Source organism: Emericellopsis atlantica, assembly GCF_019669845.1.
Source record: "Emericellopsis atlantica unplaced genomic scaffold F5Z01scaffold_1, whole genome shotgun sequence".
NCBI lineage: Eukaryota > Fungi > Ascomycota > Sordariomycetes > Hypocreales > Bionectriaceae > Emericellopsis > Emericellopsis atlantica.
Genome location: NW_025764703.1, coordinates 952256 through 975465, shown reverse-complemented (window position 1 = coordinate 975465; position 23210 = coordinate 952256). Strand labels below are relative to the sequence as shown.

General features: G+C 54.3%; 5 protein-coding genes across 5 annotated transcripts in view; 2 read left to right on the top strand and 3 right to left on the bottom strand.

The window, feature by feature from the left end:
• Positions 1–984: 984 nt before the first annotated feature.
• Positions 985–3037, bottom strand: F5Z01DRAFT_25358 (uncharacterized protein). The gene is made up of 3 exons (XM_046258523.1): positions 2341–3037; positions 2272–2279; positions 985–2129 (listed from the first exon to the last, which is right to left on the bottom strand). Exons 1-3 carry the CDS (start codon positions 2823–2825, stop codon positions 1027–1029), a joined length of 1596 nt encoding a protein of 531 aa, XP_046123028.1. The 5' UTR covers positions 2826–3037; the 3' UTR covers positions 985–1026.
• A 6543-nt stretch (positions 3038–9580) lies between these two features.
• On the bottom strand, positions 9581–12986 carry F5Z01DRAFT_25190 (ATP-dependent protease La). Its single transcript, XM_046258506.1, has 3 exons — positions 12382–12986; positions 10258–12329; positions 9581–10206 (listed from the first exon to the last, which is right to left on the bottom strand). The coding sequence occupies exons 1-3, from the start codon at positions 12845–12847 to the stop codon at positions 10024–10026; spliced, it is 2721 nt and encodes a 906-aa protein (XP_046123027.1). The 5' UTR covers positions 12848–12986; the 3' UTR covers positions 9581–10023.
• A 670-nt stretch (positions 12987–13656) lies between these two features.
• Positions 13657–14542, top strand: F5Z01DRAFT_669833 (uncharacterized protein; the record flags this gene model as incomplete). The annotated part of the gene is made up of 2 exons (XM_046264478.1): positions 13657–13788; positions 13841–14542. The coding sequence occupies 2 exons, from the start codon at positions 13657–13659 to the stop codon at positions 14540–14542; spliced, it is 834 nt and encodes a 277-aa protein (XP_046123026.1).
• A 5349-nt stretch (positions 14543–19891) lies between these two features.
• F5Z01DRAFT_25102 (uncharacterized protein) lies at positions 19892–21545 on the top strand. Its single transcript, XM_046258492.1, has 5 exons — positions 19892–20150; positions 20213–20308; positions 20369–20405; positions 20481–20952; positions 21003–21545. Exons 1-5 carry the CDS (start codon positions 20037–20039, stop codon positions 21466–21468), a joined length of 1185 nt encoding a protein of 394 aa, XP_046123025.1. The 5' UTR covers positions 19892–20036; the 3' UTR covers positions 21469–21545.
• F5Z01DRAFT_642313 (uncharacterized protein) overlaps positions 21452–23210 on the bottom strand; it is a 1953-nt gene continuing 194 nt past the window's right edge. The window contains exon 2 of the mRNA XM_046262627.1: positions 21452–23193. Within this exon, the coding sequence (XP_046123024.1) occupies positions 21623–22951 (1329 nt within the window). The 5' untranslated portion in view covers positions 22952–23193 and the 3' untranslated portion in view covers positions 21452–21622. The remainder of the gene's footprint in view (positions 23194–23210) is intronic.

Sequence of the window (23210 nt, the reverse complement as noted above, 5' to 3'; positions counted from 1 at the left end):
GATGTAGCTGTCGTGGGTCTGCCATTGGTGGACTTGGTCGTGTCTGCCAATTTCCCTTGGTACGGAGTACCTCCGTAGTTGGTACCTAACCCCCCCTGTTTCTTCTTTCACGCGACCAGCACGTACTTGCTGGCGGACAACTACACCCGAAGAAATTGACGACCATAGGGCAGAGCAAACTCATGCTAAACTGTCGTCGATCAACAAGAGCACCTCTCCTATTAACCATATCTGCATCAATTGCCTCTGCAGGAATCATGTGTCCTTTTCTGAAGTCAGGCAACAAGATTGTGACTGGTCGCTCGCTTCCAAATCTGACCCGAGGTTCAGCTTTCACGTGAATCATGTATTATCCTCTGGCCAAGGCGTGCATAGAACATTCTTCAACGGCAAATTCTAGCTAGTAACACTCTCTTTCCCCGATCGCGGGACATAGTGTTCGAAATTTGAATCGTCAATAGGTGTCTTTGGAATGCTGGATCTACCTAGCTACACTGACACCTTCCATTCCCCAACAGCTCCACCCACCGCCTGATGGGTTCTGTCTCCCATCCTTGGATGCACGTCAATGATTCGAGCCGCCTTTTCCACAATCTGCAAGACGGCCTACTTTGGATGGCCAAGGCTGCATTGGCCTCAGCCGCTCAATCTAGTGGTTTTCTACTCTGCGAGATTCCCCTGCCATGGAGCGGTCCGACAGGCCGCACTCCACAAAGACGACGCTCTAGCACAGATAGTGCTGTCCGCCCCGTGGAAGAGGCTCACTGTGGCGGATCTGGTATGTCTCTGGAAGACAACAGTATCGAGGATCAAGGACAATTGTCCATGGCGAGAAATGGGGAGAGTGTCGAATGCTGACCAGCCCTTCTTTCGCCCACTCCACCCCCTGATATACAAATTTGGTACGATGAAGGAGGATCCGCCTATCCCTCATCATCTGTAAAACATTTCAACCGACGCTTTTGAAAGAAGAAACTCCAGGTGCGCCTGGTGTTGACGATGGTTGGCCAACACATATACAGGATGTCATGGCCGACCCGGCCCCTCTGGCCTCTCAATCAGACCCCCAATGTCAACACGGCCACTCCGGCCGGGACCCCATCCTGTCTTATCGTCCCTCGGAGGCTGTGAGCGAATAGGCGGTAGTTGATACGAGCTGTCGCTTTGGCTCGCCCGGAAGCTCGGGGGCCCTGTATACTCGGGACGGCTCGTCGAGAGGGGGTAACCGATCGGGCTGAGGCCCTCGCTCTGACTACCTAGCAACGGTGGTGCTGAGCTGAGGATCGGACGTGGTTGTGTTGAGCCTTCGCTCAAGCGGTGTCTGTGGAGGTCGTGGGCCATGGAACCGGGCGGCGGTTGCGAGGGCATCGACGACCCGTAGAGTCCCGGCTGGCGCTCGTGCGGCGAGGGCGTGTGTGGATTCGACATGACCGCCAGTGCCATGACGACGAAGAAGTACGACCCCTCCTTGCCCAGACCCAGCCTCACCGGATACTGCCGCCATTTCCCATCGCCAATAACGAATCCAAAATATTCTTGCCGGTTGAGGTTGAAGGCCGATACGTCTCTCGCACTGAACCCGTGGCGCCCGAGAACCTGATCGCCTCGATCCAAGATGGGCGGGAGATAATTCGGCTCCATCTGCTTCTGCTCCGCCATGAGGTCGCCCTGCAAAGAGAGCACCCTATCCCGGTCCCCCAACACCACCACGTCGTGCAGAGATCGTCGATCTCCAAGGCCGCCCATGGCCTCTCGAAACGGGTCGGAGACTCGTAGGAACTGCAAGCCGAGTGTGAGGTACGCTACTGGCTCGTCAGTCTGCGTGGCGATGGAGAGCGGCGGTCGGTATCGCGCAGGAATGGAGTCCCTCGGGTCGGGCTTTGCTAGTCGTTGTTGCTGTGCATGATGGAGAGGAATATCGTAGCCTGGTCCTGCCGCACCGCTGCCAGGCGCGTATGCATTCGTGGGTCCGCCCAGGCCAGGGTCATGCTGCGAGGCCGGACCTCTCGATACCTCGTAACGTGTCTCGCGGTCGTCTCGTAGCCGAGGTCGTCCGCGCTTTTTGTGCTGGACGTCGACACAGGCGTCCTCCTTTCCGTTGCTAAGGCATCTCGAGCAAGGTCTCTGCGCTAGCTCAAAGTCAGCTTCCTGGAAGTCAAACAATTCCGTGGATGTAAGTCATAGAAAGTCTCGCAGAAATGCTGTGTTCGGGAGTGTCTTGGCACCCATGATAGTTGGAAGTGGTTGAATCAAACAGAGAGAGGTACATACCGTCGCACCTGTCTCAATGTCAGCTTCCCGTCTACATGGATCAGTGACGACCGGAGGACGCTTGCTTACCGTAAATGTGCACGTTTGCATGGAACACAGGCCGAGGCAACGTGGCCCTTTGCTTTTCTCTGTGATTTCGGAGACGCAGGCGTTGAACTCTCCGTCGCCGGTGGCTGGTTGGTCATTGGAAGCCCTGAAGATGGCAGGGAGGTCGACGCTGGAAGATACGTGTGCTGAGGCAATGCCTGGGACATGCTGGGCAGTGTCTGTGGTGGGAGCGCGCTGGGGCGGGGGAAGCTGCCCGGACTCCGGTACGGCTGTTGGAACATCTCCCTGGTCTCGGGGTGCTCTGATCGCTGGTAGTCGGCCTGGTTGTACGCGTAGCCCCGGGAACGCTGGCTCTCGATGCTCGGGGTCTGGGACGGCGGTCTTCCATAGGCATTCTGGCCAGCCGAGAAGGCTGGTGCTGGTGCTGGTGGCGGCAAATGTGCAAGTTGTGGTGGTCGGCTCTCAGCAGCTGATGTTGCGCTCCGGAGGGGGGGCGATTTTGACATGGGAGACAGACCAGCGTGAGTCCGGCCAGTCGCTTGGGGAAGCTCGGCGCAGTGAGGATGGCAGAGTTGCGGCCAGATGGCATCAGCTTCACTGGCGCTGGAAGACGTGGTTGTCGAGGGCAAGTGGTAGCCGGCTGCTGTATGGTTCGCTCGATCCTAACGTTGACCTGCTCTTTACCATGCCTCAACCTTGATTCTGACGTCTCTGCAACAGCCAAAGATCTGTCAGGTCGTTATGCATGTCCCCTTTCAAGACTCCAAGGGTTCCTGTCCTCCCTTTTGATGGCGAGATCTGCGTCTGACTACTTTGGTCTGATAACGCAGTACTGCAGGCTCGACTGTTGTACTGGGCGGGCACTCTTGTTCCAGTACTCGTACACTATGCGGCACACGCCTGTGGTAAGGGTGGAAGGCGGCAAGTGCTTTCACGACGTCGAAAGCCAGCGAAGAAGGCTGTCTTGAAGATAAAGGTGAATAGGTTTTGTTGTCGGGAAACAGAACAGGTGCTCTTCGCAGCCAATAGGTGACCCAAGTAGGCGGCTCGCCAGTTTTTGTGCAATACCTAGCTCCCTGGGCTGGCGTTGTTTGAGGGGTGGGGGGTGTGGTGATAAAGCTGGGAGCATGCGACTGGAGCCAGGGTATGGTGACTGTTCAGGGGGTCCCTGGCGCCGGGCTGCTAGTGATAACCCACAAATCTGTCCAAGACGGATGGCGGACTTGTCTAACTAATTAACGCTCTCCCTTTGTCACTTGAGTTCGTGCTTGTAGATACAGTATCCTTCATGTAGCTGATGACTCCACAAGGTCGCTTGGCCATCAGTCCATGCCTGAATCCAGCTAGAACGTTTCTCTCCTAGGCTTGGAACTTGCTGAATAATAAGATCCAGTATGCCCTCACCTGAGATCTCCTAGTGACGGGCAGCTATGAAAGCCGAATAGAGATGCAAGTCAAGGGAACGACCATGAAGGTTCCTTTGCAAACAGGCGAGTGAATCGATCAAGGCGCAGTAGTAGTAGTTGTTGTTGTACTTTACAAGTAACACGAACGCTGTGATAGTGTCCTTTCTACGTATTGGCCGCAGGGAGCAAGGCACAGCTTGTATTTAAATGCCCGTTTTCCGGTCAGTAGGGCGCGGATGTGTCAGTCAGGTGGTCGACACGTTGCGCCGTGAAGGTTGGACAAATCTGGCGATCTACAGACTAACTTGGGTCTAGACATGTTGACCTAGCGCCACAACATGTGCGCAAAGAGCGTGAGACCATCAAGATGGCGTAGCGTGGCGCCAAATGCATGGTGTATGATGGATGGTGGAAGTGCGCGAGGATTGGCGGGTTCGACAGGAGACAGAGCTTATGGACAGCCGAGTGTGGCGAATGAGACCTTCTCGCGTTGAGGTGCTGGAAAAACTTCCCAATGTCAGATTCGAGAATTGAAACTTGCTCAAGGTCGCCGATACGTACTCGAGTCTGCCACCACCAGACTTGTTCTTCTCTGTGCATTCTAACACGAGCAGGGCGTGCCAGAAAGGGTGGAGGTGGACTAACCAAGTGAGGACGGCATGGCGAGATTGGGGTGTGGGATGTCGGAGGGTCCATCCATCTTTGCAGAGCAACTGAGCAAGTATCAATTAGCATGTTCCATCATGCTTGGGTTCGTCCTATCAATTATCGAGCCGGCTTAATTGTGGGTTGACTATCATTGCAATTCCATGCTGCCACGGTCGGATACTTTCACCAAGCTCAGGGCCATAGCATAAAGTAATCGAGCGACCGCACTGGCGGCTCTTGTGGGAACGCCGGACGGGGTCACTCCCGAGGCGCATTCATCTTTAGATTGACTTTGTTAGTAATGAGTCGGCCAAGTCAAAGTAAGTACGCTGTGCTCGCAGTCCACGTGGTGCTCATTCGCCCCGAGGTGGTGCATCGGGATGCGGAAGTATTTGCGGCTGTCTTGCCATTCATGAGCGCAAGATTGTATCCTCCGAACAGATGGCACGGAAGATTTCGCTCAGCATTGCCACGCATGGCCAGCGGCAGGCGCCTTGTAAAGTTTCGGAGCGAGAAGTGGTCGGCGACACCGTGAGGAAGGGCACACGAATCGTTCGCACTGGCTCCTGAATCCAACCACCACTAATAAGTGTTAGAGGTGTCTGCATCACGAGTGCAATCAGGTCCTGGCTACAAGACTAGGATAATTAGTACGCTGTACACATAATCATGGGGAATTGTAGGGGAGGCGTCGGAAAGGCCGATCGTCTTCGGGGACCTCTGGACTTTGTCTGTCTCACTGCGCTGCGGACAAGGTAAGCTAAAAAGCACAATGCACATGGGATTGTCAGTCCCAAGTCCCTGAGGCTGGCTGGATGAGCAGTTCCTGCACTCCCTCACACGCATGTCAGAACGTTACATACGTGCGTCCGCCGTCCGCCGTCCGCCGTCCGCCGTCCGCCGTCCGCCCAAGCCGTCGCGTTCGATTGGCAACTGCAGGAGACGGCGCGAGCGCCGCCCGTCTTTTAGGAGCCAGCGTGCCGGGACTGGGGCGCGGGCTGCGGAAGTGACTGGATCCCCGCCACATTGGGACGTTGGCGTAATCTGTCCACGACGTCTGCCGAGCGTGATGAATGTCAGTGACGTACGTCCGTCCACCTGGGGGCCGGCTCCAGTCGGTTAAGTATGGCAAGGTTTTGCTTCAAGCTTGAGCCATGGGGCCATGGGGCCCTTGGGGTTGTCGGCGCGACTCGTGCTGGGTCTGCCAGCCGATGGGGCGTTGAATTGGTGCTGCTGATTGATGGATGGATGGAGATGTCAAGTAACAATTGTCCGTCACCGACTCACCATCCATGCCATTGGCAGCATCGGAATGTGCAGAATTCGACAACTCGGGCGAGCTTGCCCCGTCTCGTGATCTTCAAGTTCCCATATGTTCTCCACTCTTCACAGCCGACATTGGCAAGTGCGACCTGTCTCGTCTCGGTAGTTCACGCTCATCATCATCCGAGCAAGAATCAGCTGACTGCTTCATTATTCCATTCCCGTCAAGCAGGGCAACGTACTTGCTTGCGTAGTACGTTAGGTAGGAACTTACTTGACCTAGTACCCAAGTAGCCTAGCAGCTAGGTCCAGTGGCGTCCAGACCACCCTTGTCGCCCTAGCGCTCTCCATGCGGAACAGGATGGAGCCGTCTGCAAGACTGCGACTCTGCGAGCACCCTAATCAGGATTTGGAACCATTAAAAAAATTCGCCGCGCTGAGAGATCGACAACTATCTTATTGGCCCACAATCATGCCACAGCCTACGTACGGAGTACTGCACGTACTGTAGTACTCCGTACAACATGCCATGGATGCCCTGGCAAGGCGAAATCTTCCGAAGCAAGCTAGACACGTTAAAAAAAAACTTTCTGTACAGCAGCGCCAGCACTACTACCTTGAGTCAGCGACATTCTTTTACTACTTACGTACGGATACAGTTAGTAGAGGCTCAATGAGTAAGTAACTTGGGTACTATTCAAACGTTTATGCCAGCCGCTGCCACGACGTGGGCCTCTCGGAGTGGGAATCGTGCCGAAGTGCGAGGGCTGGAAAGCCACCCTGGGGCTGGCGTGGCGGAATAGACCGGATCCGATGAACCTAAGCACGTTATCCTAGCGGGTATGCAGCACGTTGTCCGTCAAACCGCTAAACGTCAGCGACCAACCCCACGCGGCCCAAGATGGCCCTAACCACCCGCCGGTGTCACAGACAGACATGGCTCGAGCCGCCTCCAAGCGCCGCAAAACCCCTTCTCATCTCAACTGTCCGCCCACGCCATACGTACGCCCTCTTGCTCGGACGAGATGCGTCGAATCTGATGTGCATGCAGCACCTGAGACTGCACAGCAGCTAGGTACTACTGTGCTTGTCGTACAAGTACGTACCACGGCACCAGGGATCTTTGTCCGGGAACTGCAGCTCCAGCCATCGAGCCGTCCAAGACCGTGAAGTCCGTTTCGCTACCAGATCTTTGACGGCGGGCACGTGCATCCGATTGAGAAGCCCCCGGCATCCATGCCACCAACATGCCCGATGATCCCCTGTCAGCATGCGTCTCGGGTGACTAGTTAGTTAATTAATGTACGCAAAGTTCAACAAATCGCAAGGCTAACATACTCCTCGAGCCCGCATGTCCGTCCACACTGGATTCACCAGCGCTTGTCTACCTCATTTCTGAACTCGTTGTGGATCTTGGTAAGATACTTTAGACCACCCTGCGCCCGCAGGCGGTCATACATGCACGTGAAGACCCGAACGTAGCCTTAGCCCTTTCATGTCGGGGCCTCATGTCAGGGCCTCATGTCGGGCTGGGGATCGATCCCCTGTGAGGGTTGCTAGGGATTCCCTGCTCACAAATGTTCGGATTCGTACGCATGCGAAATGAAAGGTGTCGACAGTCACTCGAAACGAGACTACGTTCCCCAGCAATATAATAACCTTGAAAGGTTTCTGGGACCTCTCAGAGTGCGGCAGAGCCTTCAATTATGTCAGGCCTCGGACAGCCCTATACTACTACTACGTACATAGTACGTTGCACTTGTAAAGCTACGCATCCCCTATCATCCCGCAAGAACATGGGCTACATTGGTGTCGATGGACCAGCCAGATTTCGTCGACGCATGTATCTGTAGTCGACGACTCGACGCGGCAGTCACCCCCAATATAGGTGGCATACAGATCTTAACCTGCAGAAACCTGCCCGTATTGTTACAGGTGCTTCACCCTGCGCCGAGCGTCCCTACCCCGGGTCTGTTGGTTGTTATCAGTCGACACGGACGAAGACGATGACGATAACGAGGTAATTAATGTACGGGGCCGTCAATCAAAGTCTGAAGTTCTAAACTGGATGAAAAGGGACGTTCCCAAGGTATCAGCCAAGCAGATATCAAGGTCACAAGACGTAATTAATGCATGGCTACCCTGGCCGCATGTCAGCTCGTGCCACCACCCATGACCCATGGCATGCGATCTACGAGGTCCCTCCCACCTCTCCACACGAACAGATCTCATCTCCCTCAGGATCAGGACAGGTGACTGACTAGGCGAACGGGAGGTGTGGCGAGCACTGCAGCCTACGTGTCACCACACTTGCGCTCTCTTCCTCAATCATGAATCCAAGTTATTGTTCAACATGAACTCAGAAGCTTCTTTCTTGGCAGGGGCCAAAATGCCGAAATGCCTACTCCGTAATAATTTGCTTCGGGGCCGCACGATCCTACCCTACGCAAGTGACAAATCAGTTTTTGTCCCCTCTAAGAATTAACTACAGATACACGACTGCGTAGAATAGTAAGTCCATGTCATATCAGCTTTTCGTTCAACTTTGATAACCAGTCACCAGTGTGCCTGTGGGTTGCTGAAGGACGTCGCTTGCCCTTTTCGGACAAAGATGCGTGTGACAGGTCACCTTGCCTTTTGTTGACTCCATATCCCGCCTTGACCCCTATCAAATGGCATTGGCGCGCGAACCCCATGTGTGAACGTGGTCTCTTATTCCAGTAATTGGAGTGTAATCGTTGCCCTGCAAGACACTGCATGGAGAGTGCCAGGCATGATAAAACTCGGGAGCCTTACGTATGCCTCCGAGCGAGTAGCATCCAGTCTTCAGTAGATGATGACTATACTATACTTGAATGCTATGCTCATTTCACTGACAACCATGGAGGGACCATGTCTGTCACCTGTCAAACTCAAAGACTCCAGTTAGAGCTGAGAGTTGGGTGTTTGATCAGCATCTGCTCTCCATCAAATTACGCACGAGCTGGGGTCCCCACTGATCAAATGAATTACTCCGTCGAAAACATACGTTTTGACGTAGGAGTCAGGACATCATGTCAAATACTGGGGGGCCCTCGAATCATGAATGTGATGCCTCGGTTTACTAGTACTATTTGATGTCAGATGGCCCCCCTGCATGCCTCGTTCCGGCAACCAGCTCAGCAACCAGTCCCGCAGTTTGATTGAAAAGGCTCGGAAAAATTGACGAAATGGGGGACATTCAATCTCTCCGCCGTGTCCACCGTTAAAATCCCCGCTTCGACCTGGGAATGACCCTGTTCCCGATAAACAACGTGCCTAGACCCCGTGGGTGCCACAGTCAATTGCAAGTCTGTCAGTCTCGCGACAGTCCCGTAGTACGGTACGTAGTACTACATAGTGGGCGCATTCGTCGGGAACAGATGCCGATATCGCGCCCTCGTGGAAGCCACTCTCGGGAACGAACAAGTAAAATTTCAGAACCCGCCAAGGTTTTCAGAGGCCACCAGACAACACACCTCATCACAATTCTTCCGTCTGGACCGTTCTCACCGGAGTAGGGAATCAGTGCCCCCGGCAATATGTACAGTACATGTGCATCGTGCAGGAAACCCGGTAGCCTGGGCCACACTCCCTAGTCCACCATACCTTGTTATCCAATGACGTCCTGGTCGGTCTAGACTGCGTAGCATCAGAGTCTAATTTCACAATGCTTTTCAAAGTCCCCGACGACTACTGGACGCTGCTTGGCAGATGCAACTTTGAAATTCACCCCCCTCCAAGGGCACGTCATTGATTTCCGCAAGCGATAGCCACGGATCTCGCGGATTCATCCGAAGATATTCATGCGAGACGAGTCATGGCAGTCTGCTAGTCCATGCAGTACCGTACCCGTGGGCCAAGTCTAGGGTAGGGCAGTACGTAGCTGGAGCCACAGGCTTCGTGAAAGCAACAAGAGTCACCTCAATACCAGGCGAGCAATTGCATATGATACAACAAGAGTGTACATGAATTCTCTGGTCCAACGAGCTGCGCCTCAAACAAAGACAGGATCAAGAACATGCTGGCTTGAAAACAACCAGAGACACTCACCCTCCAAGAGCCACGCCACGCCACACCACACCACACCCGTACTGCTTCACACACACCTTCGTTGGTGAAAGCCACCCAGTTTCTCAGACGCGACAAGCTCATTCTCGGGGATGCCACGATTTTGCACACGTGTGAGATGACCACGCGACACCCAGACATCTTACAGGCGGCTCTCGATGCCCGCGTAATTGCTGTCGGCAGCCCAATGCGAGTCAGGCCAGACCAGCCGGATGGCTTCCCAGATGTGGCTGTGAAAGCGGCGCGTCAGCGATACACGTCCTCTAGTGCATGATCGCGGTGCATGTATGAGGGAAACTCACCTGACATGGAGGATCTCGAGCCCATCCTTGACCTCTGCGGGCAGGTCCTTGACGTCTTTTCGGTTCTGGGCCGGGAGCAACACAGTCTTGACACCCGCCCGTAGCGCGCCGATTAGTTTCTCCTTGATGCCTCCGACGGCTGTGACCTTGCCACGGAGAGAAATCTCACCCTGTGCGACCTCATGGTTAGTACATATCTAGAGTAGATAGTGGAATAGAGAGCATCATACCGTCATGGCCATCGTCGGCGGGACGGGCTTGCCAGAGAGCAGCGAGATGAGGGCAATGGCTTGGCCTATACCGCTGCTGGGTCCATCCTTTGGAATGGCGCCCGAGGGGCAGTGGACATGAATGCTGCGTTCCTTCATGATGTCCGTGGTCGGTTCCGGGGTGAGTCCAAGCTCGAAAGCGTGCGCCTTGACCCACGTCAACGCGACCTCGACACTCTCCTTGAGCACATCACCAAGCTTGCCAGTGAGCTGCACGCGACCACTCCCAGGCATGTCTGCCACTTCGATGAAGAGGATACTGCCGTTGCCACCGGAGCTGTACGCGACGAGTCCGGTCACCACCCCGGGGCGGCTGGTCTTCTCTGCAATCTCCTCCTCGAAACGCTCTATTCCAAGAATGTTCTCGACATCGTCGACCGACAGCTGGGCCTTGTACGAGTCGAGCTGCTCGGCATCCTTGGCCTCGGCAAACTCCACAGCCTTGGCGCGGCACACGGAGCCAATCTCACGCTCCAGATTGCGAACGCCTGCCTCACGGGTGTATGCCTCGATGATTTTGGACACGACGTCCTGGTCGAAGATGACTTGATCCTCAGCCAACCCGTTCACTTTGATCTGCTTGGGAACAAGGTGCTGCATAGCAATGTGACGCTTCTCGAGCGTCGTGTAGCCAGGGATGTAAATGGTCTCCATGCGATCCAGGAGTGGTGCGGGGATCGTGTCGAGGGAGTTAGCTGTAGCAATAAACAGGATCTTGGACAGATCGATGGGCATGCCCACGTAGTGATCGTGGAAAGTGTGGTTTTGCTCGGGGTCGAGCACCTCCAGCATGGCGGCAGACGGGTCGCCGTGCACGCTTGCGACACCCACCTTGTCGATCTCGTCGAGCAGGAAGACTGGGTTCGCAACGCCCACCTTGCGCAGACCCTGGACGATGAGGCCAGGCATGGCGGCGACATATGTCCTCCTGTGACCGCGGATTTCTGCTTCGTCCCGAACGCCGCCTAGTGAGATGCGGTGGAACTTGCGACCGAGCGCAGTCGCCACAGACTTGGCCAGACTCGTCTTGCCGACTCCTGGAGGACCCACGAGGAGCATGATGGGCGACTTGTCGACCATGCGCTGTGACTTGAGCAGTTCGAGCTTTGGCGAGTTGTGAGCAGGGGCTGGCGTGTGCTGACGGTCACCATTCTCAACCTCCTCGACCTGCTCTGTGGCCGCAGCGGATCCTTCCTCTTGCTCCGCCTTCAGGATCTTTTCGTTAACGCCATCGTTGATGGACTGCTTGAGACGGAGGACCGCGAGGTATTCAATCAGGCGCTTCTTGACCTTGTCCAGACCATAGTGGTCATCGTCGAGCTGCTTCCGGGCCCTGGCTAGCGTGTCCCGACCTAGGCGATCGTCGGTGACCGCTGCCCATGGGATCTCGGACAAGGTCTCGAGCCAGTTACGCGTCACCTGGTACTCCTGATTCATCGGCATCATCTTCTGCAAGCGCCTGAGTTCGCGATCGACCGTCTTTTGCACTTCCTGCGGAAGCTTGGCGTTCTGCAGTTTCTGCTTCAGCTCGTCCAGTTCGCTCGCTTCCTGGTCACCGTCTTGGTCGTTACCCCCTGGCATCTGACCCTGAGGCGGAAGCAGCCCGACGCCTGGCATGTTTGGGAATTGGTTCTGCCGGCGGGAAGGGTTCTCGTTGAGTCGGTCGAGGATCTGCACCGGCACCGAGGTGAAGGTTGTGATTTTGAAGTTGTTCTTGATGCCCCCGACCTGGCGCTCCAGCAGCTCGATGACCTTGGTGATGCGCACCTTGACATCAAGCGCCGCCAGGACCTCGAGCTTCTCCTCGTGGGTGGTCTCTACCAGATTTGCCATAAAGTCCGCCAGGATACCAGCTTCCTTGAACTCGCGTCGCATGATGAGGGTCTCGAGACGCTTTGTAACCGATGGTGCCAATGGAGGACCACCCTTTGCTCGTGGGAGGAGAGATGATATTCGAAGAATTGTGACGAGTTCGCGGGCCCGCGACTTGAGGAGCGCGAAGAGCTCATGCAACTGCTTATCGGCAGGTAAAACTGATTCCCTGTTAGCATGGTAACAACCGCCCTTGGGCGTGGATGGACCTACTATCATCGTTGAAATATGTCACACTGCCCTCGAAAAACGGCCGCTCTTGTGTGATGCTGTCAAGCCTGATACGAGCCGTGCCCTCGACCCGTAGAGCGAATTCGCCCTGACCCCGTCCGTCGATACCGACGATCCTTGCAGCTACACCAAAGTTGAAGAGATCAGACTTGCGCGCCGTGGCAGGGTTGATATCCTCCAATTGCGTGCTGTCAACCTCCTCGCCATTGCTGATGAGGAGCTGCCCGTTGGGGCCGACATGTGGCGATGCGAGCGGCACGCACGCGATGGGCACGGCATCTATCCGACCATCAGGCCCCTTTGTTGCGGCGCGTTCGTATACGTGCGCGAGAAGGGCGGGGATGTCCGGTCGGCTCGATGTGACGGTGACTCTCTGGATGAGGCCGGGGAGCAGAACGCTGCCTCGGGGAAGGGGGATTATGGGCAGACTCGCAGTCTGTCTAACCATTGCGTGTCTTGGATGGAGGTCGGTGTCGATGGTACGATGACGTCTTGATCGGAGCAAACACGGATCGCGGCTGAAGAGAGTTGAAATGAATAAATGTTGAGCGCTTTCGTGATTATGTGGGTTAAAATGTACAGCAGTGAGGCACGGAGAGGAGGGTTGGATGACTTGTTGATGTCGGGAGTTGGGAGCAGCAGCCGTGATGCGTCGTGGTTCTGGGGCCGATCACGCCGGGCCGGAAGACCCCTGCCAGCCGAGGCTAATCCCCAAGACTCCGCAGAATGATCGCGACTCTCATCGAACGTCCTCGTCACTGGACATTCGACTTGTTGATATGGCGAGCTTTGGATAGACTGTACAAAGCAGTGATCTGCGAAGCTGGCATTCATTCATTCATTCCCACTGCTGTTGTCATGAGGCGAGACTTCTGTTGCATGGGAGGATTGGTCCACGCTGTACTGCATGCAATAACAAGATACTGTTGTTTCAAGGGACTATGGGATTCTCTCAGCAGACACATGCCGACAGAGAATCACCTTTCAGCGCGAATATCTGTTCATGAACTGACGGTGCCTGATGTTCAGAGCTCGTGGCTGAGGAGTAAGGTACGTTAGCTCGTAGTGCTCAAGATGTGGCTGGTGCTGTGGCTGGTGCTGCAGTGGCGCCACGATCGCGGGGTACATGGTGACAGCACTTAACGGGAACGCGTTTCGACGCGTCTCCCCAAATTTGAACATCATCATTCACGCTCATCGCACATCATCTCCCATCATGTGTAGGATTTCCCTTCATGGATGCCGTGGAGGACACAGATGCTGACAGACACCACAGCAGCATACGGTGGATACACAAAGACAGGCTTCGGCGCCCAAGGTGGTGATGATTCCGGCGGTTTCTTTGCAGGAGGCTCACAGCAAGGCAGCCAAGGCGGTGGAGGCCAAAAGGTGCGTCTTCCTATACTGTAGTCTCGTGCCAGCAGCCAAGCTGACCTCACAGAACTTCCAAGACGAGTCTCTTCGACCCGTCACGGTGAAGCAGATCCTCGAAGCCGATGAAGCCTATTCTGGCGCCGACTTCAAAATCGACGGCCAGACCGTCACTCAGATCACAGCCGTCGGCCAAGTCCGCTCAATCAACCCGCAGCCCACCAACATCACAATCCGCATAGACGATGGCACCGGCACTGTCGAGGTCAAAAAGTTTATCGACGTCGACAAGCAGCACGAGGCAACAAACCCGGGGTTCGAGGTGGACCAGCACGTCCGCGTGTTCGGGCGACTGAAGAGTTTCAGCGGGAAGCGCTACGTCAGTGCGCACCTGATTCGCCTCATCACGGATCCCAACGAGGTCAACTACCACATGCTGGAGGCGACATATGTTCACTTGTACTTCACCAAGCCCCAACCTGGCGATAACGGTGGCGACGGCGACGGCATGTTCATTGATGGTGGCGCTGGCGCGGGTGGCATGGGCGGACAGTCCAACAGCAAACTGTCCGGGTGCTCCAACTTGGCGAGACGGATGCACACGTACATGAACTCGGCGTCGGGCGGGAATGAGGGTGTGCACCTGAACAATGTGGTCAGTGGGACAGGCATGTCGATGAATGATGTGCTCAAGGCGGCAGAGGAGTTGTTGGGGCAAGGGCTGATCTACACGACTGTCGATGACGAGACCTGGTCGATCTTGGAGTACTGATCCGGGACGGTACGGGCATGTGGCATTGTGCAGAAGCAGTATTGTTCATGAGACATCAGGTCGGGCACGGCGGTATGGAGCTTCAGACCAGGCTTTTTGCGATAGTCACACCTAGTACATGTGTCTGATGTATGATGCGAACCAAACAAGATGCTTATGAATTCCAATGCCTTGGGACAGACTGCGTGCTTGGTGGCAATAGGTGTTCTGAGATGCGGGACCAGATGGGCGTTGCCCACGGCTGTTACATGATTGATGGCTTTGGAATAGCTGCCTCAGTGGTTCAGAGATCTTGCCTTGGTCTTTCACTGACGCCCTTGCAACTCAACATCATTGTCGTGGGACAGTGAACAACTGCCACAACGGTTCTACAGTCCTGGCTGGTAGGATTCTGCTATCTTGATCATCGATTTGGCATGTTACTAGTGACCGAACGCCCGCTCGTGTACCCGTGCCGCCGTGCATTCGTTTATTCAGGCTCATCCACGGTCTTCCAAGTCATGGCCCAACGAACGACTGAGAACACCGACTTACTGGATCTACTTTGCGTGAATCCGAGAACACTCATTGTATTTGTACACATGTGATTAGGCATGAAAATGGACGTACGTTGAATCTCAGTGACCATCCGTGCCTATATAATTGCTGGGGAGGGCCGGTCCCTAGACGTCTAGCATCTTTCGACACCAGCACAACATCCAACAGCGCAACATCCAACAGCACAAGATCCCATCGCACACTATCTTACCCAACTCCCGAACCAAAGCCTTCATCATGTGCAATAAACACATGAAGTATCTCTACTGCCCCTACTGCCGCAGCCTGAGATACCAGGACGTCGACACCTGGAAATGCGCCCAGGGCCTCAGGAACGGCTTGTCCCGATGCTATGTCGGTCTTAAAGTCAGAGACCAGCTATTCGACCAGCCGTGCGATGCATGCATTGCACGTATCCAGGCTGAAGAGCAAGGCTCTAGCGGCAAAAAGAAGCGCAAGTAGTGGAAATTCACATGCAGGCGGCCCCCTGAAAGAGGAGAGAAAGCTCATGACGCAAACACGAAGAGGCACAAGGACTAGTAGAACAGGCATGAGCATGGAAGAACGATGAATCACAGTGGCCATTCGTGGTTAAATAGTTGTTGGGGCCCGGCCGTTAGCTAGACGTCTAGTATATCTTTCGGCAGCAGCATAACACTTGATCCAACAGCACAACATCCAATTGCACAGAATCTTATCAAATTCCCGAACCAAAGCCTTCATTATGTGTTATGAAATGAAGACCTATTCCTATTGCCCATTCTGCGACCATCAAGATCTCATAAACGCCGCCGCCGTGGCCTGCGGAAAGGGCGCCAAAGACGGCATTGGCCGGTGCCGTGACGGTCTTGGTTCCAGAGGACAGGTATCCCAGCAGACGTGCGCTCAATGTCTTCATCTTATAGCTCTCGAAGAAGAGAAGGAGCGCAACGCAAAGAGGCGCAGGGTCTAGTGGCAGTTCACATGCAGGCGGCCCCCTGAGACAGGAGAGAATGGTCCTCAGGGCTGCGGGTCAATCAGACCATCTTCCTCCTTCGCAAATAATAGTCAGAAGATCAGGCATTTTGGGGCCTTCAATCAATCAATCTATCTGAACAGGTCTCTGATTAGCTGTCTCACCTTCGGATGTTCCTCGACGCTTGATAATAAGTGCGCGATACTTAGCGGAATAATATTACTATATCCTATACTTGAATATCCACAGTAGCATTAACAAAGCTAAAATATCCTCTGGCGTCACGTTAACCTTCAAATTTCATGTTGTGATCCTTGACCTATATTCTTGACTTCGCCGGCCGGCCACTCAGCGTCTTAGGCCATTACCTTCCTTATAACCACACATAGCTGCCAACCGTTCGTTACCACAAGCCTCATTCTATTCATATATATCTTTTTATTATCTATCACTAAGCTTATTTAGTCACAGACGAATCCTATTAAATCTGATTCACATCTATTAGTACCAGACCAAACAGTCAACAACATAGTGTGCAGGATAGCTGTCAATCAGTCAGATGAGACCCCTAGATTTGGACTGATTGATTGACCCGCAGCCCTGATAGTCTTGTACGTTGAATCACAGTGTCCACTCGTGTCTATATAGTTCCTACGGCTGGCCGGTACCTAGACGTCTAGTATCTCTCGATAGCAGCACAATATCCAATTGAACACCATCTTACAACATCCAATTGAACACCATCTTACAAAATACACCTGAACCAAAGCCTTGATCATGTGTTATATAATCAAGCACTCTCAACTTTGCCGCTGCGGCAAGGCAAAACACCTGAGAGTCCTCAACGTGGGCTGCGAGGAGGGCAGGGAAAACGGCCTTGGCAAATGTAGTCTCGGTATCTCAGACGAAAGGCGGGTATACAATTGGGTGTGTCCTGAATGTATTGCAGCCGAGGAAGAAAAGAAGGCTCGCGACCAAGCGAGGGCTGGACGGGCCTAAGCGGACTATCTCATGAAGCGGGACTCCCGAAACAAGAGAAAATGGTCTTGCGGCTAGCAGAGCTGGGGCCAGCACAGGGAATGCGAGATACTTCCAAGGAACGATACTTCTAATTCAACAGTGGGGCAATTTTGTTGAATATCTTCAGCTCTCTTGTGGAATGTATCTCTCCTGGTAGACAAACAATACTACCTATGTGTGACAGGCCAGATTCGATACTGTAACTGTGATGTTGTTCGAAAGAGCGGCAATATCTCCAGCTCGTTGTAGCCAGAGCACAACTCTACATTCAACTGCCTTCAAACTGTCCATGCTATATGACCCGGCTTCATGCACCCTGCTGCCATGAAGACGGCAGTGCCCTCAATCTGGCGAGAGAGAAGGTCAGAGCCCGGGCTTCGTAGGCCGCATGACTGTGGTGTCGTGCGTACACAGTAGCTTTGCAGTATACGGAACAGGACGAATAACATCGGCGGGCAAAACTAGGTCATTGGGGAACCTGTCTTCGATTGTCACTGGTCGGGTATCAGCCATGGTTCGAGCCACAATGTCTTGAACGGATCACTCTCTAAGTTGCTCATGGTGTATTTTACGAATTCTGCCTTGAGATTGATTTCCTGAATGCATTTTCGGTCGCCTAAGAAATGCAGCTAATTCAGGGCCTCCAAATCGGCTGGGGGGTCGGTCACAGGCTGCAAGGGAAGTCTCACGGTTGTAAGCGAGTATCACTGCACAAGAGATTGTGGTGCCACATTTCCTCTCGTCACAGTTTGTTTAACGTGTGATGCGCCCTGGACGTAGCACTTTGAGTATCAGCACATTCCACATGTGTCTGAAGCTTGATAACATGAAGCGAACAAATAATGGGCTAGGGTCGCATCGCCGAAGAATAGGGGAGGATAGTGTGCTCGCTGGTGATACCCATTCGCGTAGTCTTCCACTGGCACTGCACGCGGTTGGCGAAAGAAGCCAACAGAAGCGAATACATCCAGAACAGTCTAACAAGCTGACAGTTCACAGCCCGTACAGCCAACCAGGAATGATAGCACATTGTCGAGTGGTCTTACGTCCGCCTACCTGCTAGTGTCATCGTGGAACTTGATGTTCCTGCCCAGGCTCACGTACACTCCTTTCATGCTCGTCAGAGTCATTCCATACTGTTTGTGTGATCCGGAGTGTGATAGAGTAGACTTGTCTCCGATGAATCCCCAGGGGCGACGGTGCCTATATTGCCTCCCAGGCCGCCGCACCCAAGTCCAGATTATCTTCAGCTTCCAGTCTTCTCGAGAGCAAAACGCACCATCTCAAACTACGATCACCCTGACAACTTCCACTTCCAAGCCTACAAGATGTGCTATACTATCAAAGAGTACTCTGTTTGCGTCGGTTGCAAAAAGCGGAATCTTATCAACAGCATCCAGGCCCCCTGCGAGGAGGGAGCCAGAAAAGGCTTCGGTCAGTGCATTGGTGGCGCCAGGGACACGTCAAAGACAACCGACGTCGAGTGTTCGGCATGCGTGAAAGCTCGCGAGGGCAAGAAGGAAACGATCACGGTCTGGTGGAGGCAATATGAATAAAAGTGACCATGGAGTCGACAGTCTGATGCACCTCAAGTGGAGTGAAGGAGGATGATGGAGAAGAAAAGGTGTATCCAGCAAAGGCGCGATTAGTGCATTCAAGCCAGCGAGCATAAGACGAATGCAAGATAACCAAACCGTGTGGTCCGTTTTGTGATATCTGACAGTCCCCTCCATTCTTCTTAGTCCCGCGTCGATAATACTCCTCTGCGGCCGAAGGCTTCTTAAACCTGTTTGTATACTCAGCAGGATGCCTCTATAGCACTCTTTTGTCAAGAATAGCAGTTTCAACTGGTGGAGAAGTGTCATAGCTTCGGACTATGTTCCAATGGGGTGATCATTCAGTTAGACGACCGAAGCTAATCCTCTCGCAGTCCCGTGCGCATGCACGATCCGCAGGTTATGCCGGCAATGAGATGTCCGTTTCACCTCCAGCCTCGTTCTATCATGCGAAATTTCCAGATTTTTAAACAGTGAGCTATAATACTGACTGAGTACATGTAATATGAGGCATAGACGCTACGCCCTGGTCTATAAGTGCCTGCTTGCTTCCAGTCAACTCCATGTCGTGTCCAGACTCAAAATATGTTGTTCAGGATGGGCTGATATTCAGGAGGCATTTGAGAGAATACATGTAGACGACGAAGTGAAGGAAAAATTCATGTCTATATGTATGCGCGCCGTGCCAAAGATTGGGGAAGAGGGCGATCGGGGCTGCAATCAAGACTGTCCAGCGCAGCCGACTTGGACACGTTTGTGACATGACAGAGCGACTGGACTCGAGTGGCTCTTTGCTGCTTATCTCCCGGGGTTGAGCACTTAAGCTGCACGTTGACCCTCCCTCAAGGAGTCGACTCCGTATCCATACATGCAATTTGGATGCCGAGCCTCAACCCTCGGCGTCCCGAATCCTACATACGCCCACCACTCGCCGGTCGTTGGACAATGGGATTTCAAAACCCGCAATCGTCCGTGACAGCTTGTAAGAGCCCGCATTTACCCTCGTCTTCGACCCGCGACGGTGTGGGCTAATATTGCATACGATTGGCCCCCCCGTCACCATCTCCGACGGCGCCTCATGGATGTGGAGAGTCGACGGACTGCCGTGCCTGGGATCCCTGTCGCCATGGTCCATGCCTCAGGGCTCGAATGAAGAAGGATCGTCCATGCTTTTACGACAACGCAGGGGCACGTCTGTGCTGTTTCTCGACGATCCCCGTTGCTCCCCTTTCTTTGCCGTTGTCACATACAATGAATCTGGACTACTGTACGGAGTGCGTAGTATCAATCCTGTGAAACAGCACTTGAATCATGCGTGATGGAGCACTTTCTTTGCCTTGATATCGCAGCGTGACACCGTCGTCCCTTTCTTCTCGCTTCTTTACACCTCCAGCCTGGCATTGGGCTTTGCGCATCGTGAGCAGAGATGGCGCAAGACGGCACGCTGAAAGGCCAGATTGGGGCGGTCGACAATCTCCAGGCCCCTCTGCCCGTCTGGAATCGAGAGTCGACCATTATCGGAATGACAATCGTCTTCACCGTGAGTTACTCACTACATATCCGACCGTGATTCGTGCAGCTTCGCTGACCCCGAGTATGTAGGTCATCACGTCGACATGTGTTCTGTTGCGATTGTATGCAAGATTTCGCATTATGAACATGGCAGGATGGGACGATTACTGTATGATCTTTGTTATCGTATGTGCAAAAGCAGCCTGGACCCAACAACCTTTGCAGTGGCTGACTGATGAACAATAGACTATGGGCGGCGTTGGCACAGTATGCGTGTGCATGTGTAAGTTCTAGTTACGCTTTCAGCAAGCGTCATTGGGAAACATGGAAGCGAACAAGCTGACGCCCGATTTCCAAGTACCTGGCCTTGGCGGACTCGGTAGCCATCTGCTTGAAATGTCGGACGCGAAGCGACAGATGTACTTCAAGCTCTTTTACGTCGCCGATGGCAGCTTCGTCTCCACGGTCGCGCTGATCAAGCTATGTCTGCTCCTACAGTATCTGCGAATCTTCGACCGCGGCTTACAGCGTCGTGTCTGTCTTGCCATGTTCGTTGTCGTAGGACTGTGGGCGTTGGTCACCTCCTTCATGGCGTGGGTGCCCTGCTTTCCTGTGCACGCGTTCTGGGACTGGTCTGTCGAAGACAAGACGTGCTATGCATATGGGTCCAAGTACGTGAGCGGCCATTACGCCATCTTCCTGACACATTCGATCGTCAACATTGGCCTGGACCTGATCATCTTTGCTATCCCGCTGCCCCTGCTTTTCAGGCTCAGCACCCAGCACCGCACGAAGCTCGGGTTGATTGTCCTTATCATGCTCGGTGTCATGTAAGTCTCCCTGCAGAGGGATGTGAAGACTGTCCAACTGACAACCGCAGCACGAACGTGCTCGCCGCGCTTCGGCTGGCAGAAACCGTCAGGCACAAGGCCATGAGCTACCCTACCTTTGATCATCCATGGTACGCACCGGCGCTTTGCATGCTCGGCATGCTCGAGGTGAACTTTGCTTGCATCGGCGCGTCGATTCCCGTCTTCTGGCCTGTCTTCAAGAACCGCCTCGAGGCCATTTTCGTGACGCGCGAGATCAACGTATCAGTGGCGGCCCGCAACTCGAGCGACATGCAGCTTCAGCGACTGGAAAGTCTGCACAGCCAGGATGGCAGCGACGGGACGAAGCGACTGTGGAGAGAGGGATCGAGGGAGGTTGACAAGAGTCACCACTACCAGGACGCGTACGTGATAGACCAGGTCGATCCGTTGCGGGCCAGGACGGCGCTGGCGGTGGATACGACGGTCACCACGGGCAGACACGCCGGGGAACGACAAAATGATAAGGCAATGTGAATCAAAAGCAAGGTATATATATACATGCTATTTAAGATCCGGGTCCAGCAGATGCCCGTGGCAACTTTAGCTGCTCGAGAGGCCGTCTTTGTTCGTCATGAGAAAAAGAAAAAGAAATGTACAGATGTTAAACAGTATCTCTTTCCACGCCTGCTCATATGGGCCCTTTTTCATCCCGGAATACTTCATCCCACCACTTTGGGTCGGAAGCTTCGGTTTTCCCAGGCACAGCGCACAGCACGTCGAAGGAAGCCTCTTCCAGAGGCTGGGCAGTCTTGCCCACCATCAGCCTCGGCTTTCTCCTGAATGCATCTGATGGAGGCGCCCAGTACACAATGTCGCCTTCCTCCGTGTTGATCGTCACCAAGGGCTCCAGGGGGGCTGGCTTCAGTCGGCTCGCAACCATGTCGCGAAGATACGGGAAGAACCACATTCTATCCCACCAAGTGAAGCGGCGCTCTTTCAGGCCGTGCTGCCATGCATTATGGTGGACCATGGCTGGGACAGCCTGCGTGTAGAAATCCGTGTAGAGAGGCATGTCACCCCATTGCGTCTCGGGGGCATACCCCTCCAAAGGGTTGCGTACGTGGACAATGTCCTCAGGTACGCCCTGAACGCGAGCCGGTACGAGCCCAGCCTTGGATGAGTATTCGTCGACGGCGGATTGGTTGCCCAGGGCGACAATGTCGCCGTGATCTTCCGAGTGGCACGTGGCCAGAGACAGTTCCTGTGTATAGTCCAGCCCAATATGATATTCGAAGTCCCTTTCCATCAGAGTGGTCGCGCTGCCTTGTTCAAGCGACTGCGTCCGCCTCCAGGTGCGCCACACCTCCTGCTCACCAAAGACTTGACCCGAGACGCCCTGCTCACTGGAGAGCTTGATGCCTGATTCCGCTTTGCTGTCGAGCTGGTCGAAGCCACGGCGAAACGCGCGCCGCAGGTCGCCTGCGGGGCCCATGTACGTGCCTCCGTTGATGAACCGCGGACGTACATTGTGGAAGTTGGGCTGGTAGGGATTGCTTGTTTCAATGATGATGTCGGTGGCATCCCCGTACAGATCGGCGGGAAGAGGACTCTCGGGAAGCTCCTCGCAGTGCAGATCGTAGCCATCGGGAATGCCTGGCCAGCACCGTTTCTGCGCGGAGAAGACAATGGTCTGCTCCATCGGCATAGGGTCTTCTTGGGACCACTGTTCCCGAAGCCGCGCATTGGCACGCGCGTTGATCTCGTGAAAGCGTCGTAGCAGGACCTCTGGGGGCAGCTGGAACCAGACATCAAAGCCATCAGATATGATCACAATGTCGTCCTCGTGTAGCTTGTCGTCGGGATGGGCTTCCTCGTCAAGTGCAGCGTCAAGGTAGCGCAAGATGCCGGTGATTTTGGCCAGGTTGGGGCCGCCCCTCCATTTGGAGGCTTCAAAGGGATCGCGGCCCCAGTTCGTGATAATCGGTGACGGATAGCCCAGCGCGATCGCGCTCATCATGAACTTGCACAGATTCACGCCAGGCCCGTTGACAGGCGTCACAACGACCAGACGACGGTCTTGTTGAGTGGGAGCCGGTGGTGGAGGGGCAGGTTCTTCAGCCCCAGCATTAGGCTCTTCTGGAGCTGGGTCCTCCACGTGTTCGGCGGGCTGTGGTTCGGGCTGAGGCTCTTCGGGGTGAGGCTCTTCGGGGTGAGGCTCTTCGGGGTGAGGCTCTTCGGGGTGAGGCTCTTCGGGGTGAGGCTCTTCGGGGTGAGGG

Bases quoted from the DNA above. Each gene is read 5' to 3' on its own strand.
- F5Z01DRAFT_25358 (XM_046258523.1), bottom strand. From the start codon at position 2,825: ATGTCAAAATCGCCCCCCCTCCGGAGCGCAACATCAGCTGCTGAGAGC.
- F5Z01DRAFT_25190 (XM_046258506.1), bottom strand. From the start codon at position 12,847: ATGGTTAGACAGACTGCGAGTCTGCCCATAATCCCCCTTCCCCGAGGC. The intron at 12,330-12,381 runs GTAGGTCCATCC...ACAGGGAATCAG, and splicing joins GACATATTTCAACGATGATA to TTTTACCTGCCGATAAGCAG. The intron at 10,207-10,257 runs GTATGATGCTCT...ACTAACCATGAG, and splicing joins CGCCGACGATGGCCATGACG to GTCGCACAGGGTGAGATTTC.
- F5Z01DRAFT_25102 (XM_046258492.1), top strand. From the start codon at position 20,037: ATGGCGCAAGACGGCACGCTGAAAGGCCAGATTGGGGCGGTCGACAAT. The intron at 20,309-20,368 runs GTATGTGCAAAA...GATGAACAATAG, and splicing joins ACTGTATGATCTTTGTTATC to ACTATGGGCGGCGTTGGCAC. The intron at 20,406-20,480 runs GTAAGTTCTAGT...CCGATTTCCAAG, and splicing joins CACAGTATGCGTGTGCATGT to TACCTGGCCTTGGCGGACTC.